The sequence below is a fragment of the Canis lupus genome, chromosome 6 (assembly GCF_048164855.1).
Source record: "Canis lupus baileyi chromosome 6, mCanLup2.hap1, whole genome shotgun sequence".
Lineage (NCBI taxonomy): Eukaryota > Metazoa > Chordata > Mammalia > Carnivora > Canidae > Canis > Canis lupus.
The window spans coordinates 16,507,409-16,527,034 of record NC_132843.1 but is presented as its reverse complement, the minus strand read 5'-3'; the positions used below and the strand labels follow the sequence as shown (position 1 = coordinate 16,527,034).

At 41.5% G+C, this 19,626-nt stretch overlaps 1 protein-coding gene across 16 annotated transcripts in view; it reads left to right on the top strand.

The window, feature by feature from the left end:
- The first annotated feature begins 748 nt into the window (after positions 1-748).
- TMEM241 (transmembrane protein 241) overlaps positions 749-19,626 on the top strand; it is a 112,179-nt gene continuing 93,301 nt past the window's right edge. For all 16 annotated transcript variants that reach the window (XR_012032415.1, XR_012032413.1, XR_012032418.1 and 13 more), the window contains exons 1-3: positions 749-907; positions 5,561-5,607; positions 11,065-11,142. Coding sequence is in view for 9 of the 16 variants with exons in the window: in XM_072829039.1 (XP_072685140.1) it covers positions 836-907; positions 5,561-5,607; positions 11,065-11,142 (197 nt within the window). In the remaining 7 variants the exon portion in view is untranslated. The remainder of the gene's footprint in view (positions 908-5,560; positions 5,608-11,064; positions 11,143-19,626) is intronic.

The following is a 19,626-nucleotide window of genomic DNA, read 5'->3' as shown; positions in this document are numbered from 1 at the left end:
TATCCTCAGCTACCCCTGTTCCTCATCAATAGAATGACTTCTCTTAAAAAAGAAAAAACAAAACTATACTCATTCTAGCTCCTGTCTTCCTTCTTTTAAAACAGCACTTTTTTTTAAAGATTTTATTTATTTATTTATTTATTTATTTATTTATTTATTTATTTATTTATTTATGAGACACAGAGAGAGAGAGAGAGGGGCAGAGACACAGGCAGAGGGAGAAGCAAGCTCCATGCGGGGAGCCCGATGCGGGACTCGATCCCGGGACCCCAAGATCATGCCCTGGGCCGAAGGCAGGTGCTGAACCGCTGAGCCACCCAAGGATCCCTGCACTTATTAACTTTATGTCATTTGCAAAACTAATACAGACTCAACGTGGAATAGGGGGAAGATTCAGTAAAGTATAAACATTTTGCTTCCACCATCTAGAGGCCGCGATGAACATTTTTCTTTAAACGGTAGTGGAGTGTCGTGAACTGTTTCGTAAACTGTTTTTTTTTCCCCTGGTTTACCATTTTCGACTATTTTTACCACGACTGCTGTCCTTGTCCACAGTCGGTCGCAGGCCCCGCGGGGGGGTGGGGAGGGCGCTTATCTCTCCCCGGATCTCCTTCCGCAGCAGGAGGCTGCCTCGCTCACTCTGCAGCTGCGCGGCCGGCGGGGGCGCGGTCCCTTTAAGGGGCGGGCACAGGGCGGGGGGGGGCGGGGCGGTCCCGGCGCCGATTGGCCGAGCTCGGAGCCACGTGGCCGTCCTGGCTGCGCAGGCGGCGGCCCGGCTCCGGACGCAGTGTGGGTGCTCCCCGCGGGGTCCCCGGGAAGGGGCGCGGGTTGACCCATGTGCGTGAGGAGGTGCCTGGTGGGCCTCACCTTTTGTACCTGCTACCTGGCTTCTTACCTCACGAACAAGGTGAGGGGGCGGGCGTGGGGTGGCGATGGCTGCACGCGGGAGAGCTGAGTCCGCACACCGACGGGGAGCTGATGCAGCCTCCCGCATCCTGGTGGCGGTGGAGAGGAAGCCTACTCTGTGGCATCCGCAGGTGGAAATAGGATGTGTTGAACCGTGCCGGCCCTGCCTGCTTCCCGTCCTGTAAAGCATCCCTTGCATCTGCAACACCGAAGTTTTTGATTGGCGAATTTCCAGGAAATTAATTTGGGGTTGTGCATACTACTTTTTTTTTTTTTTTTTAAGATTTTATTTATTCGAAATTGAGAGAGAGAGAGAGGCAGGCAGAGGGAGGAGCAGCAGGCTCCATGCAGGGAGCCTGATGCGGGATTCGATCCTGGGACTCCAGGATCACCTGGGCCGAAGGCAGGTACCCAGCCGCTGAGCCACCCGGGGATCCCCTGCATACTACTTTAAAGGGAAATAAAGCAGTTGGTTCTTGTCCTCTCGGGGAAGGCGGAGTAGAAGAAATCTGACAAATCTGTCTTCTTTTTCTACAACATACCCCTGCTCCTAGAAACCCACAGAGTTCAGGAAGCTTTTAAAAAGAAGAGATCAATCAATCCATTTCCATCTCCATCTTTCCCTCACACCACAGACTCCCAGACTTTTTCTTTTTTTCTATGTCTCCATCCCAGACACTTCCAGTATATTCAAGAGGTTTTCGTGAAAATATTTTGGAAAATAAAATGTGAAATTAATTTTATTTAAAGTAATGTCACGTAATTCATCTTAATGAAAAGGCAGGTAAGCAGTGGTACCATGTTTTTATTTTGTTAGGAGGGGGAAGCTGGCCTTGGATTTAGTACCATGCAGGGAAATGTTGGACCCCTGTGGGGTAGAGTGGGGCAGCTCCTCCTGTCAGGGACATTGGGCTGGACACCAAGGTAAAGTGGTGATACCAGGCCCAGGATCACCTCCCACCATAAGGTCTCCACGCCCCCACCCCCACCCCCAACCTCAAACCCCTCATGCTTTCTGGAAATAAACTATTAACAAATAACATTTCCTTATACCTGTTCTCTTAATGTGAGTAGCTATCTTCAGGGCACTCAGAGGATGCTCCAGAACCCTCTTTCCCCATGTCCAGTTGATTTTTAGTTCTAATGATGAAGATCCATAAATAGTACCTTCCTGGGAGGCAGTGATGGGTTTACATCCTGGCTCCACTCAACTTGATCTTTGGGACTTTAATTTCTCTAAACCTAAGTTTTTAAACTTTAAGGTAGGATTAGCAAGTCCTCTTCAAAGAGTCGTTCATTAATGGAAATTACGTTAGTGAGGTGGCTGGACAAGTGCCCAACATCATAGTAAATTAGGTAAGTGGTAAATACTCTAGAAGAAACGGAAGAAAGGAAAGACAGTCTTTTGCTTATGGTATGATGCAGTAATTATTAGCTTTTAACAGATTTGTTTCTTCCTCATTGAATAGATAGCTAAAGTAAAAGGTTTATTTTAGCACCTTTTCTGGAAGATGTGAATTTGTGAAATCCTGGCCTTTTCACTTTCATATTCTAATTTGTCTAGTTAACCTGATGAATATATTGGTAACATTTCACTTAAAAACAGAATGACCTTCCTTTTATTTTCATATAATCATCAGAAGGGAAGAGTGAGAAGTCTTCATGAAAACCCACAAGCAGCATTATTGGTTAACAAAGGAAGTACCCAAGTAAAACAGTCCTGCAGGCAGATAGCATTTAGTTCATAGCAATTTATACCCTCTCTGGATGCACATTGCATCTATGGAATTATTTTCTATTTACTGGGGCCTCTCACCATTTTGCAATCAATGTAATAAAGACGGTAGTACATTCCATGTGCATCATGCCTCAAGGTGCTAGATAAAAAAACAAAAAACAAAAACAAAAAATTGTCATGTGTTTAGGAGAATCTGATTTGAGTAATAGAAATCGTAGATTCCCAAGGACCCTCAGAATTTCAATAATAAATCCTTTTCCATTTTCCACAAAGGTTTGGAGTGCTTTGGTTCAGGGCTCTGGGGAATGTCAGAGTAGATGGAAAGCAGAAGAACAGTAAAAGGCAGAGAGAAAGGGAGGTGAGATTATATAAAGGAGAAAGAGGAACTGGAGGCAAGAGTAGCAGAAAGCAGGTGTGAGGCCTGGGTAAGGTTGGGAGAGGTAGTCCTTCATAATGGGACTCTGGTAGGGACTTTGTAACTCTTAGATTATGCCATTGTTTCACCCCAGGACAGTCATGCTTCTTTCTGGCCTCCATGGTAGTTTGGCTTGGACCCAGTAGGGGCCAAATGAGAAGGAGCTATGCCCTGGGCTCCCCAGCACATAGTGACTGCCAAATGAATTTTCTCTTGAATCAATGAAGATTATTTTATGTTTATAGGACAGGAAACTCTCTTCCAGTTTTTAGTAGACTCTGTGCTGGTTTTTTTTTTTTTTTAATTCTCTATTTCTCAGTATAGTTTCATCTGCAAACTATCTCCCTGTGTTTGTAAAAAGAAAATTGATTAAAAACAAACAAAAAACCTTGTCTATTTTAGGCTTATTGCTTCTAGTGTTAAAAGAATGGTTGATTTTGGTTTCAACAGCAGGTGTTGTGGCTCTCTGGACCTAGTCTGAGTGACACGTTGCTCCAGCCTGTGGAGATTCTGGTGGTAACCAGCCCTGTGGGGCCCAAGCAGCTACTGGTCTTTTTTCCTCTTACAGCTGTTAAGCTTTCAGCCTGGAGTCAAAGTCCACATCTGTTCTCCTTTCAAAGGCTCCCAAATTGCTCCTTCTTTTTCCTACGAAGTGCTCACGGCTGTTCCATTAAATAGCATTTTGCCCTGAGCAACACTTTTCAGTGACATGAAGAATTGCCGAAAGAATAAATATTAGGACTTAATTTCATTTTTCAGAGATTTCTTTTTTCACTCTTGTTTAACAAGGTAAGGTAAGAACTTCAGCATTTTCTATCTTCACCCTCAGTATCTATGACAAAGTTCAGCACACAGTAAACTAAATAAATATTCATTATCTTCATGAAGGTTTTTTTTCTTAAAGATTTTATTTATTTATTCATGAGAGACAGAGAGAGAGAGAGGGGTGGAGAAGCAGGCTCCATGCAGGGAGCCCGACATGGGACTCCATCCTGGGACGCCAGGATCACGCCCTGGGCCGAAGGCAGGCGCCAAACCGCTGAGCCACCCAGGGATCCCCTTCATGAAGGTTGTTAAGGGTGATGTAATGCATGGCCCAGATGCTCACTTTATCCTTTCTCTGTCTCTGTTTTTTTTTTTTTTTTTTTTTTTTAAGATTTATTTATTCACGAGAGAAAGAGAGAGGCAGAAACACAGGCAGAGGGAGAAGCAGGCTCCATGCCAGGAGCCCAACGTAGGACTCGATCCCAGGACCCCAGGATCACGCCCTGGGCCAAAGGCAGGTGCTAAACCGCTGAGCCACCCAGGGATCCCCTGTCTCTGTTTTTTTTTTTTTTTTAAGATTTTATTTATTCATGAGAGACACACAGAGAGAGGCAGCAGGCACCCTGTGGGGAGCCTGATGCAGGACTTGATCCTGGGATCCCAGGATCATGCCCAGAGCTGAAGGCAGATGTTCAACCACTGAACCACCCAGGCATCCCTCTGTCTCTGTTTTAGAATGAAAATATCAAGGAAGAGTGGGGAGGAGCATACTGAATTATGTGAATAAGTAGATTTCGGAGAAGAAGAAGGTCCATCTCTAGTGAATATTGATCAGAGCACAGCAGTTAGCCGTAATTGTGACATTTAGGAGCTCATACTAGAAGGCATTGGTGTAGTTTAAAAACAAGTATGTAAATTTGCCCAACCCCAGTCCATTCTGTTTTTTAGATCATGTGAAGAATCAGTAGAGTCCTTGCCTAAAGCCTTTAATGGTTTTTAAACTTTCCAAAAATTCTTAGTGTTCAATAGTAGGAAAAGATACCCAGGAAGACAAAACATAGTCCCCTCATTCATGAAGTGTTGTAAAAGACAGACTAGAAATACAAGTTGACCTTGGTCAGGTTGGTTTGAAAAAATCCTTAAAATGCTAAAGCACAGAAAAAATTAATGATACCTACGCAGAATTAGCTAAAAAGAAAAAAAAAAAAAAAGGATCTTTAGAATGCAAAAACCAAATTCTCCCAAATGGAAGAAACATGAAGGAAACAGAGTATGATGCAGTTCTTCCTTGAAGAGAAACAAAGGAGTAGTTTGGATTTTTAGGTAAATTGGGCAGTAGATAACGTGAATACTTTGAGAAAAGAGACTGTGTCCATTTTTCTTGAGTTTCTGCAGCTCCACCATGGCACTTCTGGGGTCTGGAAAGAGGCTGAATGGTTGGGCATCCACAGCATCAGACCCAGCTGCTGGGCATCCCAATTTGCTAATGATTCCAGTTCCATACCCCAACTGAGAGGTGGTCAGGCTTCTGATGAGCCTGCAGAAAAACAGACCCACTCTTTCTCATATGACTTGGAAGGTCATTTTTTAATTTTTGCCCAGTATGTGATTTTGAGGGGAGAAGGATAAAAGTCTTTTTGAAATTCGAGTGTACTTAGGTTTCTTCAATAAGAATTTCTTTCATTATATGATCAGTTCTCTATAATTTGTTCATTACTCTGGTATTTGTTTTTCAGTATGTCCTGTCTGTCTTGAAATTTACCTACCCTACATTGTTCCAAGGGTGAGTATCTTTTATGCTTTTTGTACACATTTGTGGGACATGTCCAACCAGCATCATTAGCTGTACTTTGTACTATTTTTAGGGGTGCCTGAGTGGCTCAGTAAGTTTAGTGTCTGACTCTTGATTTCTGCTCGGGTTCTGATCTCAGAGTCTTGAAATGGAGCCCTGCTTTGGGCTGCGGGCTCAGCAGGGAGTCTGCTTGAGATTTTCTTTCTCTGCCTCTCTCGGCTCCTCCTTCTGCTCACGTGCTATCTCTCTCCAATAAATAAATCTTTAAAAAAATGTTTTTAATGACTATATAGATTTTCTTTCTTTTTTTAAAATCAAATAGACATACTGTAATTTATTTAACCATCTTATTAATGGGCATTTAAATTGTGTCCCATTTTGAAGGATAAAAACAATAATATTATCAGACATTTTTTTGCATTCAAATCTATCAAATTTCTAGCTATTTCTTTGGGATAGATTCCAATATTAGAAATTTGGGTTAAAGCATATGAACTTCTTTAGTATTCCTCTTGGATATTAAGTTCTTTTCCAGAAATGTGTTACCAATTTACATTGTCACCCAGCCTCTATATGAAAGCTTCTGTAATATTGTACTCAAACCATGACTGTTTTTTTTCTCTCTGATGATTTCATGAGTCCCAAATGGTATAACACTTTTTGTCTTATCATTTCATACATTATTAATGAAGTTGGACAGTTTTCTTATGTGTGTTACCTACTTGTATCGATATTATCAGTGAATTGTCTATTTGTGCCTTTTCTCCTTTTATTTTTACTGGGGTGTTAGTATTTTTTCTTATTAATTTAATGACTTCCTCATATTTTAAGATGCCAACCACTTGTCCATCACGTTTATTAGAAATTTCTCTTTTTTTTTGCAGTTTGCCCTTTGCCTTTCATTTTGTTCATAATTATTTTGATTTTTCAAATATATTTTTAAGTAATATCATAGAGAATTTATTGCTAAAACATAAGAAGGAAGTAACAGAGAAAACTACAGATAAATCTAGCATGTGGTCTTATTTTTTTTTTAAGATTTTATTTATTTATTCATGAGAATATGCACAGAGAGAGAGAGAGAGAGAGGCAGAGACACAGGCAGAGGGAGAAGCAGGCTCCATGCAGGGAGCCCGATGTGGGACTCGATCCCCAGTCTCCAGGATCATGCCCCAGTCAGAAGGCAGGGGCCCAACCGCTGAGCCACCCAGGCATCCCCCTAAATTGTTTTAATTATTATAACATTTAAATATGTCATACAGCATGACATCCTTCATTCTTTTTTTAAAAAAATATTAGACAATTGCAAACAAAAAAGCAGGGTAATGATCTTTGCTAGATGAGGTTCAGGACAAAAAGCACTAAACACATGAAGAAAGATGTGTTATGATGCTAAAGCATGCAGTTAAAAATGAAAAGACATGTTATGGGGCACCACGGTGGCTCAGCAGCTGAGCATCTGCCTTGGCTCAGGACGTGATGCCAGATCTCGGTTCTGGCTGTACATGGATCTGCAGTGGCAAATTGGTACAGTATCTGTGAGTGACACTTTGGCAATATGGGACACTATTTCAACAGTCTGAATCCTTCAATTGCACGATTCCACTTCGAGGAATTTATTTGAGAGATTTACTTGCACTCACATAAATGAAATACGTATGAAGATGTACATGTGAAATGTTGCAGCTCTTTGACAGCAGGCATTTTTAAACAACCTCATTTTCATCTCTACAGACCCCATTAAATAAATTATATTATGTCCTTAATGGCAAATGTCAAAAAATAATGACACTCAGGTGCTGAAATAAAAAGATTTTCAAGGGCAGCCCCAGTGGGTGGCATAGTGGTTTAGCGCCGCCTGCAGCCTGGGCTATGATCCTGGAGACCTGGGATCGAGTCCCACATCAGGCTCCCTGCATGGAGCCTGCTTCTCCTTCTGCCTGTGTCTCTGCCTCTCTCTCTTTCTCTCTCTCTCTCTCTCTCTGTGTCTCTATAAATAAATAAATAAATAAATAAATTAATTAATTAATTAATTAATTTTCAAGATACATTTAATGGGGGACAAAAGCAAATCTGTTACAGGGTAGTACAGTACTATCATGTAGAATAGTGTGTGTATGTTTTCCTTATTTAAAAAATAAAGGTGGGATCCCTGGGTGGCACAGCGGTTTAGTGCCTGCCTTTGGCCCAGGGCACGATCCTGGAGACCCGGGATCGAATCCCATGTCGGGCTCCCGGTGCATGGAGCCTGCTTCTCCCTCTGCCTATGTCTCTGCCTCTCTCTCTCTCTCTCTCTCTGTGTGTGACTATTGTAAATAAATAAAAATTTAAAAAATAATAATAATGGTGAAGAAATTACCAAGAGTGGTTACCCATAGGAAAAGGTGGAAGCTGTGCAGAGAGGGGACAGGCAAGGGAAGAAGACTTGCACACTTCTGTTTTTACACTTATGGATTTTTGTTTTTTTATCATATCACCAGTACATTATTTCAGGTGAACTTCAGAATTACTTTGTCAGGTTTCCCCCTACTATTTCATAGCAAAACTTTAAAAATATTGTTTATGATCATGTATACAGTAGTCCCTCCACATCCGCGGTTTCTCTTTCTGCGGTTCTGATCACCTGTGGTCACTGTGGTCTGGAAGTAGATGATTCTCCCCTGACTTATTATCAGGGGTGAATGGTAGCCTAAGGCTCTATCACAATGCCTACATCATTCACCTTACTTCACCTCACCATCTAGGCATTTATCATGTCACAGAATCGCAAGAAGAAGGGGGAGTACAGATATTTTAAGAGAGAGACCACATTCACATTACTTTTATTACAGTATATTGTTACAACTGTTAAATTTTATTATTGGCTATTGTTTTTTTTTTTTTTAAAGATTTTATTTATTCATGATAGTCACAGAGAGAGAGAGAGAGAGAGGCAGAGACACAGGCAGAGACACAGGCAGAGGGAGAAGCAGGCTCCATGCACCGGGAGCCCGACGTGGGATTCGATCCCGGGTCTCCAGGATCGCACCCTGGGCCAAAGGCAGGCGCCAAACCGCTGTGCCACCCAGGGATCCCCTATTATTGGCTATTGTTAATCTACTGTGCCTAGTTTATAAGTTAAACTTTATCATAGGTATGTGTGTGTAGGAAAAAACATATTTGGTTTGGCACTATCTCCAGTTTCAGGCATCTGCTGGGGGGTCTTAGAATGCATCCCCCCACAAGTAAGGAGGGGCCCACTGTATTTCAGTTAGTAAAGCTGGGATATTGTTTTCTCTGTTAATGAATAGGAATCATTTCTTGGTCCTAACTGTCTTGTAGTCCTTCCAGGTTGAGACTTAGGGAACTTAGGTGGGAAAGAAGGGTCTCTAGATCTGGATTGCTTTTTCCCCTGTGTATCAGTGGATATGACATGCTGACTTTTGTTCCTCCAACGGACTGTAAGGTCTACAAATGGAAGACTTTTAAAAAAATTGGTCTTGCCACTGGAGTGTGACACCCCAGTGCTTAGAACAATGCCTGGCACATAGGAGTTACACAGTAGGGCAGCGTAATTCATTCTATAAATCCTTATTGGGTGCATACTATGTGGCACTGTTTTAGACATGTGGGGTACATCAGAGGAGAAAGCAAAGATCTCTGCTGTTGTGTAACTTTCTTTTCTCTCCTGCCTGCCCCTTAAATTTACTTGCTGTGAATGGTACCTTCTATCTAGTTGCCCAACTGAGAAACTCCCAGAAACCTGGGAGTTGATTCCTTTGTCTTCTTCATCCTTAACATCTAGTTAACCACCAGGACACCCTGAACATCTTCAGAATCTGTCCTCCTTCTTCATCCAAATAATCCCTTCCTGGGCCACTGTCATCTCTCAAATTACTATTGACATTTTGGGCTGGGTAATCCTTTGTTATGAGGCTGTCCTGCACATTGTAGGATGTTTGGCAGCATCCCTGGCTACACTCACCAGATGCCAGTAGCACCCTCCCTTCTCCCACCGCAGTTGTGACAACTAAAAATGTCTCTAAATACTGCCACATTTTCCCAGGGGGAATATCCATATGGTTGAGTGCCACTGCTCTAGATCATACTGTTGGAGGGCATGACCCATATCTGTCTGCTCTGCTTGGCTGGGTCTGTGAAGGTTTCACAAAGAGGCATAAAAACTGGGTCTTACAGGATGAGCAAATGTTCACCAAGACACAAGGAAATGGGAGAATATTATGGGTCAAGAGGACAGCACATGGAAACTCTTAGAAGTATGAAATGACCTGGCACATCCAAGGCTGTGGGTTGTTTAGTATGGCTGGAATGTCACTGCCCATGGCAGATGGACAGGAGCTGATCCTGGAAGGGGGAGAGTGCAAGTCTTGGAAGGCTTGTGTGTCACACACCAGTGACTATCCTGTAGGCCAGCCAGTTCTCAACTGTCATGTCACAACACTTGGGTGTGTTGTAATCGCTTCTGAGGTGAGGTGTCTCAAGTCATAACTCAAAACAAGGTTTTAAAATCAATAAAGCAATAGAGTGAACCAAGGTGAAGTTATGCCTGTAATACCATCTCACTCATTTTGAATTTTGCTGTACTTTGTGCGATGGCAGGGGCAGGGGTGCTTAATTTACAACCTGTGCTCCCCCTCTACTCTGCATGCTGAGGAAGTGTGTCTCACATGAATTACATGACCCCGAGTGCGTCGTGGCAGAAAAGAGGTTGAGAACTGCTACTATCCACCCAGGAAGAATCAACCATTTTTAAAACGAATGAGTGAACAAAATTAAGTTAGCATTCTGGAACAAGCCCTTTGGCTGAAAGGTAGAGAATGGATGTTGCAGGACCATCCTGGGGATAGGGACACCAGTTAGGGCACTGATGCTGGGTTCAGGTATGTCACAGTGGGAGTCTGTTTGAGGCAGAGGCAGAAGAAATGAAAGTACTTGAGAACTGTTAAGGGTTTATGCTTAATAGGATTTCATGAGCAGATGAGGGAGCTGAGTGAGGAGGAAGAGCTAGGATGACATCTAGGCTCTAGTTTGGCTGATTAGGGATGCAGGAGCCGATCAGGATGGGGAAGGGAAGTTCAAGATAATGTTATAGGCAAGTTATTATTGGGAGCTTGTGGAGTATCAGGGTGGCGGTGTCCAGGTAAGCACAGTTATTATTGGGAGCAATGGGAGAAGTGGAGACAGTTGTTGAGATTGGTCAGGAAAAGTCTAGATAGAATAAGAAGACTATCAGTGTCAACCCTGGATGGTACAGCTGGACTCAAGGATAGTACAGGTTGAGAAGGACGGAACTGGGAACTGGGATGCCAGCTAGGAGAGAATGGGAAAAGAGAGTTGGGGGAAGGCTTGGATGTGTATATTTGTGTCAGCCAATAGGTCTGCAGGGGCTGGATGGTGTTTGAGCCCATGGCATTCTCTCAAATTCACAATGGCCCTTATCCTTTCTAGGTGGCAGACACTAATTGGTGGACTTCTGCTTCACGTGTCATGGAAGCTGGGCTGGGCCGAGATCAACAGCACTTCAAGGTAGAACTACCTCTTCTTGCTTGATTCATGATTCATACCCTGCATTCTTTTCACATTATTTGATTTCTTCTGGTGTTACGTTGGGAAACACGGATGTATATTTGAGTTGCTTGATCTCTTAGTTCCTTTCTGAGATTTTAATGCTTTTATAACCGTATAGAACTCAAGGAGTATTGTCCTGGTTAGTGATGTTACTAATATAATATTAGAATTAATTGAGATACATAATTTATAACACTGTATTAAGTGAGCTTTGTGTTAGGTCATAGGAGCACAGTATATGGGTTTCTAAATCAATTTAAAATTTTTTTGTAAATTTTTAATTTTGAAATTATTTACTACTTTACAGAACAGTTAGAAATAGTGCAAAGAACCTCTGTACCTTTTACTCATATTCCTCAATTATTATTTTACCTTGCTTCTCCCATCGTTTTCTCTTGAGATAAATATATATAAAATATATATATATATATACATTTTTTCCTGAACTGTATAAGTTACAGATTTGAGAATAAAATGCCTGTTTTCTTTATTTCTAAATTCTTTAGTGTGATTTTTCTTTTTTTTCTTTAAGAATTTATTTAAGGGAGAGAGAGAGAGAGCGTGCACAAATGAGAGGGGCAGAGGGAGAGGGAGAGAGAGAATCCCTAGTGGACTTGGTGCTAAGTGCAGAGTTAGATGCAGCGCTTGATCCCATAGCCCTGAGATCACAACTTGAGCCAAAACCAAGAGTCGGTTGCCCAACCAACTGCGCCACCCAGGCACCCCTTTAGTGTGTATTTTCTAAGAGCAAGGACATTTTCTTACATGGCTGCAGCTCAGTAATCAAAATCAGGAAATTAATATTGATGCAATACTATTATCTACAGACCAAATTCATAGTGGAAGAAGAGATTGGTCAACAATGCATTAGAATTTTTAAAAATATTTTATTTATTTATTCATGAGACACACACAGAGAGAGGCAGAAACACAGGCAGAGGGAAAAGCAGGCTCCCTGTTGGGAACCTGATGCAGGACTCCATCCCAGGGCCCCAGGATCACAACCTGAGCCAAAGGCAGACGTTCAACCACTGAGCCACCCAGGCATCTCAAAATTTACCATTTAAAACAATTTGTAAGTGTACAGTTCATTAGCATTAAGTGCATTCACAGTGTTGTGCAACCGTTACCACCATCCATCTGCGGAAATTTCCCATCATTCCAAACAGAAATTCCATAACAAACAATAACTCCCCACCTTGCCTTCCCTCCCACCAGCTCCCAGTAACCACCTTTCCATTTTCCATCTCTATGACTTTGCCTACTATAGGTACCTCATTTAAGTGGAAGCATACAGTAGTTGTCCTTTTGTCAGTCATTATTTCACTTACTGTCTTCAGAATTATCACAAGTAAAAAAAAAAAAAAAGAATTATCACAAGTATCAGGATCTCCTTCCTCTTTGAGACTGAATAATATTCTGTTGCATGTATACACTGCAATTTGTTTACCCATTCATCTGTTGGTGGAATTCTTCTTCTGCCTTTTTTTTTTTTTAAAGATTTTATTTATTTGTGAGAGAGGCAGAAACACAGGCAGAGGGAGAAGCAGGCTCCCTACTGGGAGCCCAATGAGGGACTCCATCCCAGGATCGCGGGATCACGCCCTGAGCTGAAGGCAGATTTCAACCACTGAGCCACCCAAGCATCCCCTTCTGCTTTTTGAGGGAGGGGAAGGAGGAATGACTTTAAACTGGATAAACTCAAAGATTCTTAGGTTCTTTGCCCTGGAAGAAGTGATCTTTCAATGTTAAAAATTTGAGACCCAGTAGACACTGTTGTCCCTTGAACTTACGTGATGCTGGGCTCTACCCATTGCAGATCTGTGGTCATACCCTCTTTCAGTCCCCCCTGCTAAATTCTCAGTGACCATCTCACTTCTGTCTCCTGGACTTTGTTAGGTGGCTTCACAGCCTTACACATGGTGTCGGCTCAGTTAAGCTCCTGTCAAAGATCTTAGCATCTTAGTTTGTAGTGGATCTCGTGATTAATGACCGCTGGCACAGCTCAGGATTTCTAGTTGCCATGGACCCTTGGTAGAAGGGAGTGACCAGGTGGCTAGCAGCAAGGACCTGGCCCCAATGTTCCTTCGTGTGTTGCCAGGATAGGTTTGTGTTTGCCACGGTTGCGTTTCCTACTGGGCTTGGCTTTCTGATTGTATCAGTAGAGAACTGAAGCCCAGCTTTGCTGTGTGATTGTGCACTTAGGTAGAGATAGCAGAGGTTGGACCCTACTAAAAATAAAAACAGCAGCAGGCAGACAGCTTGGAGTCCCTGAGGTCATTGCGGAATGGGGATTGTACCAGTGGGTGGTCCTCAAATCAATATTTAATAACATATGCCACGAGAGCTCATTTAGACTCCTTATAGCCTGGAGTATAGGAGAATCCCAGATTCCTTCTTAAAACAAGTCACAGAACCTGGCATCACATTTCCTACTTTGCAGAGAGGCCATATCTGCTGTGTTGGTCAATCTCTGGCCATGTCCTGTATTGACTCCATTGAGTGACCTGATGGAATCAATCTTCTCTAGGATTTTTACTTGGCAACCGTGATCACCAAGTGTTGGATGACACCCTGAGGCCTTCTGTCTTTAAAGAGATAGCACTGGTTTTTAGGCACAAGTTTGTCTTTATATGGCAGCTACTGCCACTGCCAGACAATCAGACAGTTGCAGAACAGCAAAGTGATTTTTCTAGCAGATGTTGAAATCCTGTGCTGTAGACTCTGTGTTTCCAAAACATGATCCAGAAAACTGACCAGACATCTGGCAGTGAGACCACGGCATTGGTTACTAGAGTCTGGAACCATTGCTTATAGAATCAGGTGTGATTTCATTGGAGACTTTTCATACCATCCTTTGGCTCCTTTATTACCAGAATACATTTTTAAATAAAGATATTTTGAAAGTAATGTGTACATACTACTTTTTTCACTATATCTAAAACAGCAATTTTTAAAAAAGATTTTATTTATTTATTCATGAGACACACACACACAGAGAGAGAGAGAGAGAGAGAGAGAGAGAGAGAGGCAGAGACACAGGCAGAGGGTGAAGCAGGCTCCATGCAAGGAGCCTGATGTGGGACTTGATCCCGGGTCCCCAGGATCACACCCTGGGCTGCAGGTGGCGTTAAACCACTGCGCCACGGGGGCTGCCCTAAAACAGCAAATTTTTAACTCCCAAGTTTTCAAGTATGAGAAGCTCTAAGTGAATAATTCTATGCCACAATTCTTTTGTGACCAGAGGTTTCTAACAGATGAAGAAGAAAGCCCCACTCCTTAATTTTCCACTGAGAATCTTTGCTGGAGAACCATAAAAAATTTCTTTGGTAAAACCTCCAAATTAACTCAGTCCTGTCCCTAAAGAAATGAACAGTGAACAAATCAATTAGGATAGTTCTTTTTATGATTGATTTTTTGTTTTTAAGTGAAATAGCTCATCTTCATCAAAGTTACCAGTGGTTGGAGTTTCTCAAATATGTTTTAATGTGTTGGCATTTCATTTTGAGTGATTCTTAACAGTTTTATGAACAGTTACCTTTGCTCAGAGAGGAAAATTAACACTCAAATTCTTATGTTTTGGATATTTTTTCGTTGTTTTTTTTCCCAAGGAATTCTTTATGTGTATATGTAGGAATTACTTTTTGGGAATGATAAAACCAGCTTCCAAAGCGTTTTCAGGAAAGATACAGAAAGCCACTGAAGAGACATACTATTGAATAAAATCTGATTGGTGTTTGTGTGGTGATTATGGTAGTTCTCAGGTGAAAAGCCCATGAGACCAGGAATGGCAGAAGGACAAGATTTTTTTTCAGCTTTATTGAAGTATAATTGCCAAACAAAATTGTAAGATTTGTTTTTTAATTGTAAGATGTTTAAAGCGTACATTATGGTAACACAGTATACGTATACATTGTGAAAAATTCCTTCCATCTAGTTAATGAGCATATCCATCACATCACATATTTATTTGTTTGTTTTGGTGATAACATTTAAGTTCTACTCTTTTAGGAAACTTCAATAATATGACATAGTGTCATCAACTATAATCACCATTTTATGTATTAGATTCTGAGACTTTATCTTATAGCTGAAAGTTTGCACCCCTTTATCCACTTCCTCTATTGACCCAACCTCAGCAACCACCTTTCTTTTCTTTGTTTCTGTGAATTTGAGTTTTTGTCTTTGTTGTTTTTTAGTTTTTCCTTTTTTAAAGACTCCATGTATAATTCTTAATACCATACGGTATTTTTCTTTCTTGGGATAGGAGTTTTGGACCTTCAAATTTTATAATGGCTGCAGGTCATGCCCATACCACCCAATGCGAAGGAATCTACTGAACTCACACTTTAGTGTCGACCACACTTCATATTGCTGCTGAATCCTGTCCATAGAGTGTTTTGCAACAACTTAACTCTACCTTTGTAGCAGGAAAGCCACCACAGACCGCATAAACAGATGGGTGTGACTGTGTGCCAATAAAATGGTATTTTCAGCAACAGGCAACAGGTGGGATTTGGCCTATGGGCCATAGTTTGCTGACTCTTATTCCAAGTTATGCACTGTGAAAAATTGTATCATCACAGGGTTCTTGAGTTCAGGTAACATTAAGGCTGAACTTTGTCAAGGGACTTGACCCGCTATGAGTCAGAGGAAGAATAAAGAATTAAGGAGGAAATGTCTAAGAATAGTAGGAAATAGAACATTGAGTAAAATTCTTGGAGAATCATATTCACCCGTAATGGACGCCCCCGCCCCAAAATGAAATTTAGGCATCTGCTTTAAGTAGGGAGTTAATATGTGTAGAAGTCAAAAGAAAATGAAGAAGAATGTATGCAGAAGTCCTTGTACACTGTAAAGCAAATATTGACTTTACAGTTGTGAAGTATTACTGTTATAGGTAATGCCAATAGTCTACTTGAACCCATCTTGTGGCTTGGTATTTTTGTGTTTGGAATCTGTTTTTAGCTCCACTAGGTGTCAGCATAACGCAGAGAATTTTTCAGAACTCAGCTCAAGGAGCCATTTAGGCACCCATGAACAGATAAACTTCTGAGTGTTTTGAGGGAGCAGATGTTCCTTCCATAATGCATGCTCTATTTGAAAAACAAGTGATTTAATTTAATTAGCCTTCATCTCAATAACAACAGTTTTTTAATTCATGGCAACAGACTATTGTTAGCTTCTTGTGAAATGCTTTATTCATCAGGGCTCACAGGGACAGAAGAGTGTGCACAAAAAGAAAAACAAACAAGCCCAAGACTCAAACAAGATGCCATACTTGTGCTTGTAAATCATGTAAGAAAACCTATGTATCTCCACAACTTTCAAAGCAGATCCCATGACAAATAGTCCTTTCCCCCAGGAGTTGCTGTGAGATGCCTCCCTGCGCACACAGATACACACACTCCCTGGCTCAGCAGCTCCCCAGAGGTCCTCATGCTGCAGAGACCCAAGATTCTTCCAGGGCATCTCAGGATATAATTCCGTCTTGCCCCCTTTGTTGGCACATAGACAGTGAAAGAATAAACCAGCATGGGAGGCCCAGGTGGTGCCACCTTATAAATTACAGATGCAGAAAAGATGCATTCAGTGGTATGTGCCTGGTTTGTTCCCAATATGCAGGTATTTGGCTATTGTAGAATCTTAGAGTTGCAGTGGTTGACTTTATATATATTATATAATATAGGACTATATATACAGATAGTCTTAGCTCAGGCTGCTATAACAAAAATATCAGAGATTGGATGGCTTAAACAGCAAACATTGATTTCTCACAGTTCTGGAGGCTGGAGGTCCAACATCAGGGTGCCAGCATGGTTAGGTTCTGGTGAGGACCTTTTCTTGTCTATTTTGTTGTATCCTTCCCTGGTGGAGGGGGAGGGGAGGGAGGGAGGAAGAGAGAGATTGGGGGCGGGGAGAAAGCATGGTCTTATCTCTTATAAGGGCACTAATCCCATCATGAAGGTTCCAACCTCATGACCTAATTACCTCCCAAAGGCCCCACCTCCAAATTCATCATGCTGGGGTTAGGAAGTCAACATACGAATTTCGAGGGAACACAAGCATGTAGCCCATAGCAGAGAGTGCAGTCAGGGTAACTTCTTTGGAAGGCAGTTTTGTAACCCATTCTGCACTTTGAGTCATGTATCTTTGAACAGCAATTCCACTTCAGGGAATTTGTCCTGATAGTGCAAAAAATGAATATGAAAAGGGAGTATATTCAAGGATAACGGTCATTGCATTAAAATAATGAAAAGAGGATTAACTTCAGTGTGCAGCAATAGCCTATTAGGCAATTATTGATAATTCAGTGATGATTTTTTGACACAGAAAGATGTTAAGCAGATTATGGAACCCAGTGTACAGCAGGATCCCATTTTTGTGGCAGTGTTCATGTATGTGCATCTGGGCACTGTTTGGAGGGAGACCTAACAAGGTATTAACAGTGGTTATTTTTGGGTAGTGGGGCTGTACTTGTAATGTTTTTCTTGATTATCTGTATTTTGAAAATTTTCTAGCATGGATAAGTATGACTTTTTAAATAAGAAAATGAGACAAATTATTATAGAAAACAAAATGACTGCCTCCATACAAGTTTCTGAGTTCATGTCTATTGAAAAAAACATGTTTGTTTCTCAATTCAGTTAGTTTCCCGTTGTCACAGTTATAGGTTACAACATGATTATTAGAAACGTTTACTGCAGGGCGCCTGGGTGGCTCAGTCATTAAGCATCTGCCTTCAGCTCAGGTCATGATCCCAGGGTTCGGGGATAGAGCTTTAAAAAAAAATCCAATAAGCCAGATAACATTAACAATTGAACTTTACAAAGAAAAACTGTCAGAAAGTAAAAGGAGGAGATGAGGCACCTGGATGGCTCAGTCAGTTAAGCATCTGCCTTCGGCTCAGGTCATGATCTTGGGGTCCTGGGATTAAGCCCCACGTTGGGCTCCCTGCTCAGTGGGGAACTTGCTTCTCCCTCTCCTCCCTAACTTGAGCTCTCTCTTACTCTAGTGCTATCTCTGTCTCTTTCTCTTAATAAATGGATAAAATCTTAAAAAAAAAAGATTATTGCTTATTGTTAGAATTCCCATTAGGGCCAATTCAAAGAGGCAAATGGTAGGATGTACGTACTTTTTGCTTTCATCCCTGCCCTTAAAAACCCAGTAGCTATAAACACTGGCAATTCTGTTCAGAGCAAAGTCTCTGAAGGGCTTAAGAAAAGCATAGAAAGAAATGTGAATTAGGGTCATGCCTGGAGTATTCTGGTATATTTTGTTACTGTTGTTTTCCCTTCTATCAATCTAAAGAAGGAAGGGAAAATCTCTTTTTAAATTACAAAGTAATACGTGATGATTCCTTCAGCATATATTTGAGTGTCTAGCATATATAGCAGACATTATTCTTGGTGTGTAGGGGGGTGTGTACAGTGAACAAAACAGTCAAAAACCCTTGCCCTCATAGAGCTTACCTTCTGGTTGACAAGAAACAAAGGAAAATGGAAGTACATGATATGTCAGATGGCAGTAAGTTTAGAGAAAAATGACGCCGGATAGGGGAATAGGCATGTGTGTGGGGGTGTGTGTGTGTCTGAGTGTGTTCTAGTGGATGGGAATGGGAGTGGTTACTTGACTCACAAGATAAGATAGATAAGATAAGATAAGATAAGATAAGATAAGATAAGATAAGATAAGATAAGATGACTTTTGAGCAGAGGTCTGGTGATGTGAGAGAGTGGGCCATGCAGGTGTCTGGAGGGAGAGGGTTCCGGGTGGAGAAGCAATAGCAAGCCCCAGGGTGCTTGGCACACTTGATAACCAACCATAAGGCCAGAATGCAGTTTTATTTTCCTTATAAATGCAAACATCATTGTGGATAACTTTAACTGCCTTTAAATACTGTATAGAGTATGCATATTTTTAAAGCTTTTGGTAAGAGTAACAAAGTAGTATGTATGTGTGTGTGTATATATATATGTATATATATATATATATTTGTAACTTTTTTTTTTTGGCTATTTGTCTTATGTGTGTGTGAGAGAAATACACACACACACACACATTCACATACACATAAATACCTGGTTTTTGCCCACTATTTTTCTTTTATGGAGTTGATTTTTTTTCTTATTGAGTTGTAAATACTCATTACACATTAAGAATATGAAATTCCAGCCTGTTTTCTATGTTGCCAATAGTTGTTCCTAGCTTGTTAATCACCAGTTGATTTTTTTAAAAGACTTTTACTTATTTGACAGAGAAAGAGTGAGAGAGCACAGGCAGGAGGAGCAGCAGCAGGCAGAGGGAGAGGGAGAAGCAGGCTCTCCACTGAGCAGGGAGCCCAACATGGGATTCAGTTTCAGGACCCTGGGATCATGACCTGAGCCAAAGGCAGACACTTAACTGACTGAGCCACCCAGGCATCTCATCTCTTGATTTTCC